The 12,294-nt window shown below is 38.2% G+C and overlaps 1 protein-coding gene across 1 annotated transcript; it reads right to left on the reverse strand.

The window, feature by feature from the left end:
• Positions 1–378: 378 nt before the first annotated feature.
• LOC134753028 (zinc finger protein 845-like) lies at positions 379–11,941 on the reverse strand (the record flags this gene model as incomplete). The annotated part of the gene is made up of 3 exons (XM_063688788.1): positions 379–460; positions 551–1,231; positions 10,968–11,941. Coding segments are annotated over 3 exons (1,737 nt in total), but the record flags the coding sequence as incomplete, so codon positions are not given.
• Between the last annotated feature and the right edge of the window lie 353 nt (positions 11,942–12,294).

The raw sequence follows: 12,294 nt of genomic DNA on the forward strand, positions 1-12,294 counted from the left end.
AATTCAAAAAAAGAAACTGATTTGACTAGTAGTCAAATACCCTATTCTTAAGGTCACACTTCTAAAGTGTCTCATTATTATTAGTATGTTTGCTTTTATGGATTTTGCAAAAATTACCAAAACCTACACTGCTCACATTTGTAACGCTTCTCTCCAGTGTGTCCTCCTTACATGTTCTTGCAAACCAGATCTTTGGTCACTAGCGTAACTACACAGGCCACATTCATAAGGCTTTTCCCCTGTGTGTGTCCTTACATGTTCTTGCAAATTATATTTTTTGGCACTAGCGTAACTACACTGACCACATTTGTAAGGCTTTTCCCCTGTGTGTGTCCTTACATGTTCTTGCAAATGAAAATTTTGGGCACTAGCGTAACTACACTGACCACATTTGTAAGGCTTATCCCCTGTGTGTGTCCTTACATGTTCTTGCAAATGAGATTTTTGGGCACTAGCGTAACTACACTGACCACATTTGTAAGGCTTTTTCCCTGTGTGTGTCCTTACATGTTCTTGCAAATTATATTTTTTGGCACTAGCGTAACTACACTGACCACATTTGTAAGGCTTTTCCCCTGTGTGTGTCCTTACATGTTCTTGCAAATGAGATTTATAGGCGCTAGCGAAACTACACTGACCACATTTGTAAGGCTTATCCCCAGTGTGTTTCCATACATGAACTTGCAAATAATATTTTCGGGCACTAGCGTAACTACACTGACCACATTTGTAAGGCTTTTCCCCTGTGTGTGTCCTTACATGTTTTTGCAAATTAGATTTATGGGTACTAGCGAAACTACACTGACCACATTTGTAAGGCTTTTCCCCTGTGTGTGTCCTTACATGGACTCGCATGCTACCTTTGTTGTTGCTAGCATAGTTACACTGACCACATTTGTAAGGCTTTTCCCCTTTGTGTGTCCTTACATGTTCTTGCAAATTAGATTTTTTGGCACCAGCGTAACTACACTGTCCACATTTGTAAGGCTTTTCTCCATTGTGTTTCCTTACATGTTCTTGCAAACTAGATTTGTGGGCACCAGCGAAACTACACTGACTACATTTGTAAGGCTTTTCTCCTGTGTGTGTCCTTACATGTTTTTGCAAATTAGATTTATGGGTAATAGCGAAACTACACTGACCACATTTGTAAGGCTTTTCCCCTGTGTGTGTCCTTACATGGACTCGCACGGCACATTTGTGGTTGCTAGCATAGTTACACTGGCCACATCTGTATGGCTTCTCATTGGTATGTTTCCTCAAGTGGCCTATTAACCATGACTTCACAGCTGTTGTATATTCACAGTGGGCACATTGGTGACTTTTGGTGTTGCCGCTCGGTTTCCTCTGTGAAGTTTGCCCTGCAACAAGAATGTTTTATATAAATAAATATTATAGGACATTCTTACACAGATTGACCAAGTCCCACAGTAAGCTCAAGAAGCAACTTTTGCTCAGTATAATCCCAAAACCTTCCTGGCATTGGGAATGCACTTATTTTTTAGCCACCCTATATAATATACAAATACATAAACACTCATACTCATACTTTATTGGTAATATAAATTACAGGTCAAGATTTATGCACATTTCGGAATTGGATGAAATGAATTATTACATAGAAAACACCCAAGAGTCCCAAGACCCAGGAACAAATATCTGTGCTCATCGCACAAATAAATGCCCTTACCGGGATTCGAACCCAGGACCATCGGCTTCACAGGCAGGGTCACTACCCACTAGACCAGACCAGTCGTCAAAGCTTACTTTGCACCGATTTGAAGAGAAAATAGTAATTTCATTAGAAACATGATATTCTCATAGATATTCGACATTAAGAGGAAAAGGGTCGGCCGCTTCTCCATACAAATTTAATCCTCATTTTCCTCTCGATTTAAATAGGCGAAAGAATTTTTAACTCTAGGCACATGTTTGTGCTCATCGAGAGTGACACAACACTGACGTTACTGGGTTTGTTATAGCCAAGGGCCTGACACTCTTTGATAGAAAAAGATAGTCTTATTGCGATTCCTATAAGAAGAAAGAGAAAATAGTGCCATGCATAAGCATAAGGTTTTTATGTCGCTGTGTCACTTTGAAGAAAGAGAAATTGAAATCATTTTTTTTTTTTGAAATTGAAATCATTTATTGCATATCACATAGCAGGTACAGGTGTTCGTCAAGAGACGCATCTATCGCAACTAGAGTTGTGCACGCTCGTTCACTGAAAAGATCGCACCCAACTAGTACAATCTCACAACACAACTGTACTAGTTCGGTCTTTTAGTACAGTAGTACACAGAGAGAGTCGACGTTTAGTTTTAGTTCGGTCGGATGAGTCGGATCACTTGGATCGCTTTGCTGTCATTGTCACTCCTCGGTCCTCGCTCCCATTCTGTTTCATTAGCCGGGTCCACACATAGCGAGCAGCCGCGCGAGGAAATTTCCTCGCGCGGCAAACGCCCGGCCTCGCGCGGCCGCGTGCTCGTGTAACTTTTGCCTCAGCACGTTTGCCTCACCCGAGCCAATTTGCTCGGCAAGATGGCGTCATTCAGTCAGCTATAATAGGTATAATATACTTAATTGGAAGTCCCAACCTACTACCTTGTAATGTCACTTTTTATTAATGTAATAAAATATTTTCATTTTCATTTTCATTAAAGTATTGCCTCTTACTTTTGAATTTTTTACTTTTTCGTTCTAAAACTGCCAATAGTCAACGGTATTACTCATACAGCCAACATAACTATTTTAGAAAATTAAAAAATTGGATTATATCACCTGATGAAACAATAGAGAAAGAAATAGAGAGAAGAATAGTGAATGGGTGGAAAAGGTACTGGTCCCTGAAAGAAGTCTTCAAAGATAAACAACTCCACTCTAAGACAAAGGGTAAACTATTCAACACATGTGTTCTTCCTGTCCTAATGTATGGTAGCCAAACCTGGGCCCTGACAAAAGCTACTACATCCCATCTAGCATGCTATTGCTGCCAGCGCGCCATGGAAAGAGCGTGTTAGGAGTACGTAAGCCTGACCGGCTACGAAACACCCTAATTAGAAATAGGAAAAAGTCCAAGACATTGCCACAAAAATTAGAAGACTCAAATGGAAGTGGGCTGGCCATATCATCCGAGGCACTGACAAATGGAGCAAGCGAGTCACCCAATGGTAACCAAGAGAAGGTAAAAGAAAGGCGAAGAAACCTATAATGAGATGGGGCGACGACATCGCGCAGGTAGTTGGCCGTACCTAGAGCAGAGTGGCAACGGACCGGAGAAAGTGGAGAAGGTTGGAGGAGGCATTTGCCGAAGGGCAAGCAGGCAAGGAATACAAAAGATGGGAGATAATAGAGATAATGTGCAACTATTCCTTGTTCTGCAAATAAAGGCTATTTTATTTTATTATTATTATCCAACACTATAGGGTTGAAGCGAAAAAAAAATTACATCCCCACTTTGAAAATGAAAATGAAATGAAAATTGTTTTATTTCCTTGTAAGCTTAGTCTACAAATTGCCATCAGTGGTTGGGACTTCCTTTTAGGTGAATGTACCTGTATCAGGATGCCCCGCTCTTCTATAAATATAACAGTCTTTTTATTTAGGAAATATTATTGGTATACATGATGATGATGTTATTTATAAACTACTTATAATTTTAACTTATAGTTTAGGTATTTATGGTATTAATTAATGTTCTAGCCTAATTAAATTACTTACTTAAATACTGTGCTTGTGATGAGGGACATATGTATGTGTGTGTGTGTGTGTGTGTGTGTGTGTGTGTGTGTGTGTGTGTGTGTGTGTGTGTGTGTGTGTGTGTGTGTGTGTGTGTGTGTGTGTGTGTGTATGTGTGTGTGTGTGTGTGGATTAGCGTATGTGTTCAGCCAATATATTTATGTATAGTTAATAATTTTACACTTATACAACAGTAATGGATAGATATTGATTAACTTATTTATATTGTTTACATTGTCGGATTGATATTTGATCGATCTATATATCTATGCCATTGCAGCTTTCTATCACTAACAATCTCGGAGTGAAGGAAAACATCGTGAGGAAACCCGACTAATCCCAACAAGGCCTAGTTTCCCCTCTGGGTTGGAAGGTCAGATGGCAGTCGCTTTCGTAAAAACTTGTGCCTACGCCAATTCTCGGGATTAGTTGCCAAGCGGACCCCAGGCTCCCATGAGCCGTGGCAAAAACGGGACAACGCGAGGAAGATGATGATTGTATATTGTTTTAATTTATGTATATACCTCGTTTCTTTGAATTTGTGTACTGATATATAACTTTAAAAAAAAAGCATTGTCATACCTAGTTCCAGATTGTATGCTGTACCTTGTTTGTATGTGTACTTTCTGTCCTAAATTTCGCAGTGCATTAGTACCTACTGTAATGCTGTGTAATTTTTGGAACCAATAAATTAATAAGGGTTCCTAGTTGACTATGGAACCCTAAAACCAGGTCACTTTTTCATACACAATTAGGCAACAACAGCAACAATTTTACCTAATTATAGTATACAGATAAAATATGAATGAATATTTCCCTATTGAGCAGCACCTGAGGACCCTTACACTCCGCGACTTTTAAGCATTGTTTGTGCTAGAAAAAGCTCTAGGTCAAATCTACACAGAACTCTCACCTCCAATGTTTCCACTTCCAGCTTTATGAACTTGTCTGGCGCTGTCCCGGTCTGTGCTCTGAGTGCCGGTGAGCAGCGTGTCCACAACAAGGCGCTCCAGTCTCACACAACAGTCCCTCAGAAGGGGTCTCCCTGGGACAATCTCACATGACTGATTCACTTCTAAAACCAGGTTGGAAGCTGAAACAACTCTCAGATGTGAACAACATTGATATGATAAATAAATTGTGATGTTAAATAAATGTATTTCCTTTCTTCTTCCAAACTTTTTTGCTAAATAAATGGTTTTCAAGCCAACTATATTTCCCAAGCCCTAATGATTGAAACAGTTTAATTTTATTTTATTCATGGTTAGAGTTAGAACCCGCAACTGACCTGTTGTTGCGTGGCGCACGCGCCGCTCTACTATCACGGGGCCGATAACGAGCTCATCCTTCACCACGTGGTCGGTGTACAGCTCCGCCGCCGCGCTCACGCCGAGCGACTCGTCCTTGACACACACATCTGGGCACGCTGGCTCAGGTTTTATAGACACACGATCGCACCTGGAGTCGTCTGTTACACAAACATCATCCAGCAAACGCTCAACTTTAACAGACACTTCTTCGAACGCAGGCTCATCCGTAATACAATCATCCTCACAGGGCTCAGCCTTCACGCAAATACTCTCTGAGCCCTGTAACGTTGACGACTCCATCGTCAACTATGTATACGTAACTACTACTGATACTTTTCGATATAGTCTTAATGTAAACGTTAAGTAAAGACCGGGAGCATCTTTGTACAAATACGAAATAAGATATTGTTTCAAATCCAAACAAAATATATTCAAAGACAATTCATAGCTCCAAAAGCTATGCTAAAGTGAGAAATTTCTAAACAAAATGAGATGAGTATTTATTTGATTTAAGCATGTATTTAAATGTCATTGTCAAATTTGGCATTTAGTAAAAGAAATGGCGTGCGTGCGTTCAAATACCTATTACGTTTCGCACGGTCGAAGCGTTTCTTTAAGGTTTGTCCAGACGAGATGATCAAATTAACGTCACGTGACCAACGTGACGTAAAAAAAATGGCGTCAATCTGATCTAGAGTCTACAAGTACACAATTTAATCTCCATTTTTTAATTTGAGTTGAGGGCTTATTAAATCCACATGGTCGTAGGGCACTTGCAAACGGGGCCCGATAAGCGATGAATCGATGATTAAAACGTAACAGACTACCGCAAAGCACCGCGAACTAGGTGCGCCGTACCAACGCCACACCCATAAGTGAGAGCGAGAAAGAAATATCTCTTTCTCGCTCTCACCTATAGGTGTGGTGCACCAAGCTCGCGGTCGGACCCGAGCAAGGGTCGTTAAATGAGAATATAGGGTCAATATCAAAATAACTCAACGGTTGCCGGCGCCTGGCACAAGGAGAATATAAATTGTTGGTCAAGCAAATCTTGTCAGTTGAAAGAGGCGCGAAATTTTTTTTTTATCCCTTCGCGCCTACATTTTTTCAATTAGCCGCCTTTTTCTACTGACAAGATTTGCTTGACCAACTATAGTTTGTCAAAGGACTGTCTCATTTCGAACATAGACAGAGAGAATCATACTATCTTTGTCTTACACTAGTACTAGCACCTAGCACCCAAAAGAAAAGGATGAGTATAGTTATTTTTGTTCTTATGTAGTTATTTGGTTTGACCAACTATAACCACTACGTTTTAGCCGGGAACTTTTTGTAGGTAGGCCAAACGCAAAGAGTAGTATAATATGGCCAAACGGCTTTCCTACAACTAGTGCTTGGCGACCGTAAAGATGTAATACCAACCTATCAACGCATGTGTGTATAGCGCGCAATAGGGCGCTCCAGACTACGCAGCGCAAAGCCGCGATTCGCGCATGAGTGTGGAGGGCCCTTATGATGTAAGTACAATAGAGAATATTACGCGAAACTCTGCGTAGGGGGCGCCCCTACCACAATCTGATGAGATCTGAGCGACGAGGGTCTATCGCGAAATAAGAAAATCGAAATTTCTCTATCTAACATCTCTGTCACTCTTGCATAAAAAGGCAGATAGCGATATTTCGGATTTACGTTTCCCGGTAGGTCCTCTGTCATATTTTATTATCTCTGAAAACTTGTCAAAGAACTGTTAAGGGCACAGTATGTATAAGTTACTCTATGGTTTACTAAACGGGCTAGTGCTGCACTCTGGTAGCAGAACATTGCAGTAATAACCCCTATTGTACATACATACCATAATTCGGTACACGGCGGGAAGAGGTTGATAACTCGAGATGTTTTATTGAAGAAATTTAAACTTAAATTCAAATTACATAAGGTTCAAATTTCTTCCCGCCACTTATTAACTTCTTCCCGCCGTGTACGGAATTAACGTTGTTATTGCCACAGTTAGAACTCATTATCGCCCTTTTATCTTTTACATCGCCGATGGCCGGTCGTGTAATTGTTGCTATTTTATCATATACCTACCTGCTTCTGCTCGTAGCTTCGTCTGCGTGGAATGATCAAAATGACTCACAAAAACTATCCGATATCCTTGCCCGGACCTCCAAGTTTCATCTTGATCGATTTAGCGGCTTAAGCATGAAGAGGTAACAGACAGGCAGATAGAGAAAGTACTCCTACTTTCGTATTAATAATATTAACAAAGACAATTTAGTATAGAGGCGGCTTGTGAAGGTACTTTTGGTGGCATCTATTCGAGCGATGGCGCCATACCTTTGGCCTATACTCGTTTAGATGGCGACAGCCTTTGATATTTAACAAATTTAACACATAATAATATCAGTGAAAGAATAAGTATCTAAGTCAAATGGCGTTCTAAGTCTTAAATCATGTGATGAAAGATGGCAGTAAATTTACTGTGGCTACAAAATTTACTTTGACAACACGCCTCGTTTTCAAATTCTCTTTGATATTAGCAAGGACAGCATGGTGTACAACTGTACATGGCAATGGAAGAAGAAACGAATAAGTAAGTGGGAAGAATGGTATTAATAGGAATAAAAGTCTAAATTTTCACTGAGTTATTTATTGTACAGTTAACCATTCACAAATACATGGGCATAGCGACGTTATATACATATATACAAGTCGTCAAAGCTCTCAGTGCAATTTTGGCTTCGAAAAACGTTCCATTGTCATTCTATTTTTTACTGCATGTTTTTATGATTTCAATCTTGAAATTTTAATATTCGTCATATGTTTTAACTTACACTAGCTACTAAAAACCGATATGCACAGAATATGCCTTAATATTTGACCCGTGGCTTTTTTATTTTTAGTATTTATAGCTTGGAGTAGGCAAATATACCACTTTGTTAACGTCCCTGCTCTTTCACTCATAAAGACATCTTTGTTACCTTAAAAAAAAATATAAAAATAGATACCATATTTTTTACTTTGGTCACAAAGTATCGTTAGTGCAGCATTAAAATTAAAGAAATTACATAATTTACAAATATAAAAATCACATACTTTCTTCTGGGGACAAAAATACCTGCAGTAAAAAGTAGAATGACCCTCCATATGATTGACACTCATCAAGTTATCTTACAAATACACCTTTTTCCGCAATTATATTTTAATTACCAATTATTTTTATTGACCAATCAATCAAAGTTTTTGTTGGCTATTATAAAATGCTACATGTACATCTTGCACGGCATTGCAATATTCAACAAGACATACTGCTCGTCTTTTTACACTGGCAGCCTGTGGGTCCGATATACCTAAAAGTCAGACAATGCTATTAGGGTGCAGTACAACAATGCTTTTAGGATGCTGATTGGCCTGCCCAAATTCTGCAGCGTAAGCACCATGTTCGCGGAGTCACGCACCGATGGGTTTGCAGCAATCTTGCGCAAAAATGCAGCGTCTCTGTTGAGCAGAACGAGGGACAGCCCAAACAGCATCCTAAAGATGATTGCTGATCATGTGTGTTGTCCTGTAATTAATGAAATAATTTTAAATGTAAAATCTAATTTAACTTTTAAGTACTAACATTATTTTTAAGAATATACTAACAAAAATTAAGATAATTGTTATCTTTATTTAATAAATAAATTGAATTGAATACACCTTTTTCCGCAATTATATTTTAATTACCAATTATTTTTTATTGACCAATCAATCAAAGTTTTTGTTGGCTATTAAGTATAAAATTCTACATGTTAAACCTTTTGCACGGCATTGCAATATTGGCCGTTATTACCATGCTCGCAGTAATATATGATCACGCGCCATGTTGCGGAATTTCACTGGAACTAATTTTTTCATAATATGCTGAACTGTCACCCTATACATGATCCGAGAATAACAGCGCCCTCTTGACAATGATCATTTACTTCTGGTCAGGCTTTACATCTGTGTCGCTCGCGGCACAATTAGCTTTATGAATGATTTTTTCCTCGTTATAACATAAGGCATCTGTTAAATATAATACTGCTCTTAATAGATTTATTTTCCTTAAACAAAAAAATATACAAACGAAATCTATTTTAAAAGAATTATATCTACTTATAAAATAAAATAGAACTAGTATAAAGCTAAAATGTACCCTGCAAGGTGCCCATGACGCAGGCAGCATTCCCGCGCTGTACCGAATCAACTCAAGTTATTACGGGCTAGCGAAAAGCGATGGCGCTGCCATTAATACTCTATGAAAAAAAGAACATTTTATGAAATTATATCCGTAATCACCTGAGTTAATTCGGTTAGGAGGTCGAAGGTCGAACCATACTGTTCTACCTTAGGGATGGCCAGAAAGCGCCACAAGCCTTCGGGAAATTGTCATACTTGGAAATTTCGACCCATGCCACCGTAACCGGGTGGTCGAGTGGTTCAGGCATCTGTCGCGTTAACATAGGACGCTGGTTCGATTCCAGCTCTGTACACTGGAGGGCTTGGTCATTTTTGCCTTCATATAATGACATTTATTTCGGTTTATACATTAGATCAATAAAAAAGTGCATATGCTTAAATTTTACGTATTTAAACTCGAATATCTTTACAAAAATGTAACAAAAAATTTGCGGATTACACATTTATAGATTAGTTTTGTGCTGTTGATCGTGGTTATTGAACAAAAATTAGAAAGAAGGTAAGCGATCTTGATGTGTCTTTTTATTAAAAATCACTTTTGAAAAATAAGTCACAGCAAATATGCTACAATTATAAACCATATACGAACTTTTGCATTCTTGTGCGTTCATAAGTAATATAAACTAATCTTTTTAAAGCGTCTATAAACTGAATATCTGTTGCACCTACCTAAAAAGAAAAATTACACAATAAAAATAACCAAAAACTAGGAATATTTATATTTAAAGTGTATTCTTCAAAAGTTGTGAAATACGAAAACCCTTTTTTGAGCGTTTGTTGATTACAAAATATTTTATTATTTTATGATTTGATTAACTACATTCATTAATTCTGTTCAACAAAAAATATATCTAAGCAAACGTTGTGCTTTGTTAGCGAACAGTTGTTGGTTTTAATGTAATTGTAGTGTAATTAAATGTAACTTCAATTTATTTTATGTATTTTTAAGTTTAATTTGTAATTTTTATCTATGGGTTTTTGCCTGAAATAAACATTTTGATTGATTGATTGATTGATTGATCAATCTTTAAAAAAAACATGTCAAGATTGTTTACCTTTTTTCTAATGGTAAAAAACGAACTATAGCTAATACAGTTATCCTAGTTCGTTACATAGCTAGGAATTGAAGTTTTGTCATCAATCAATTTAATAGTACATTGCTACTAAGGCCGGCCATTCTTCCATCCTTGTACCGATACCGGACCTTCGTCGTGCTAGGCGTCGCTATAAAGAGTATTGTACCTTTAAAATGTAGTTAAAGATCTGTTTAACAATACGGTATTTGACTGTATTTAAAATAAATTATTCTACACCTTGCATGAAATAAAGCACCAGAAGATTAATAGAGAAACGTAGACAGCAGTTATTTTTATACACAATTTCTATTTTAAATCCCGTATAAAACTATAAATAGTAGGTAATTTGATTGTGACGTCACATGCAAGTGTTTTATATAATTTCCATAGTGGCAATATCATTTTAACAATTCAAAAAAAGAAACTGATTTGACTAGTAGTCAAATACCCTATTCTTAAGGTCACACTTCTAAAGTGTCTCATTATTATTAGTATGTTTGCTTTTATGGATTTTGCAAAAATTACCAAAACCTACACTGCTCACATTTGTAACGCTTCTCTCCAGTGTGTCCTCCTTACATGTTCTTGCAAACCAGATCTTTGGTCACTAGCGTAACTACACAGGCCACATTCATAAGGCTTTTCCCCTGTGTGTGTCCTTACATGTTCTTGCAAATTATATTTTTTGGCACTAGCGTAACTACACTGACCACATTTGTAAGGCTTTTCCCCTGTGTGTGTCCTTACATGTTCTTGCAAATGAAAATTTTGGGCACTAGCGTAACTACACTGACCACATTTGTAAGGCTTATCCCCTGTGTGTGTCCTTACATGTTCTTGCAAATGAGATTTTTGGGCACTAGCGTAACTACACTGACCACATTTGTAAGGCTTTTTCCCTGTGTGTGTCCTTACATGTTCTTGCAAATTATATTTTTCGGCACTAGCGTAACTACACTGACCACATTTGTAAGGCTTTTCCCCTGTGTGTGTCCTTACATGTTCTTGCAAATGAGATTTATAGGCGCTAGCGAAACTACACTGACCACATTTGTAAGGCTTATCCCCAGTGTGTTTCCATACATGAACTTGCAAATAATATTTTCGGGCACTAGCGTAACTACACTGACCACATTTGTAAGGCTTTTCCCCTGTGTGTGTCCTTACATGTTTTTGCAAATTAGATTTATGGGTACTAGCGAAACTACACTGACCACATTTGTAAGGCTTTTCCCCTGTGTGTGTCCTTACATGGACTCGCATGCTACCTTTGTTGTTGCTAGCATAGTTACACTGACCACATTTGTAAGGCTTTTCCCCTTTGTGTGTCCTTACATGTTCTTGCAAATTAGATTTTTTGGCACCAGCGTAACTACACTGTCCACATTTGTAAGGCTTTTCTCCATTGTGTTTCCTTACATGTTCTTGCAAACTAGATTTGTGGGCACCAGCGAAACTACACTGACTACATTTGTAAGGCTTTTCTCCTGTGTGTGTCCTTACATGTTTTTGCAAATTAGATTTATGGGTAATAGCGAAACTACACTGACCACATTTGTAAGGCTTTTCCCCTGTGTGTGTCCTTACATGGACTCGCACGGCACATTTGTGGTTGCTAGCATAGTTACACTGGCCACATCTGTATGGCTTCTCATTGGTATGTTTCCTCAAGTGGCTTATTAACCATGACTTCACAGCTGTTGTATATTCACAGTGGGCACATTGGTGACTTTTGGTGTTGCCGCTCGGTTTCCTCTGTGAAGTTTGCCCTGCAACAAGAATGTTTTATATAAATAAATATTATAGGACATTCTTACACAGATTGACCAAGTCCCACAGTAAGCTCAAGAAGCAACTTTTGCTCAGTATAATCCCAAAACCTTCCTGGCATTGGGAATGCACTTATTTTTTAGCCACCCTATATAATATACAAATACATAAACACTCAT

Source organism: Cydia strobilella, chromosome 26, assembly GCF_947568885.1.
Source record: "Cydia strobilella chromosome 26, ilCydStro3.1, whole genome shotgun sequence".
Taxonomy (NCBI): domain Eukaryota; kingdom Metazoa; phylum Arthropoda; class Insecta; order Lepidoptera; family Tortricidae; genus Cydia; species Cydia strobilella.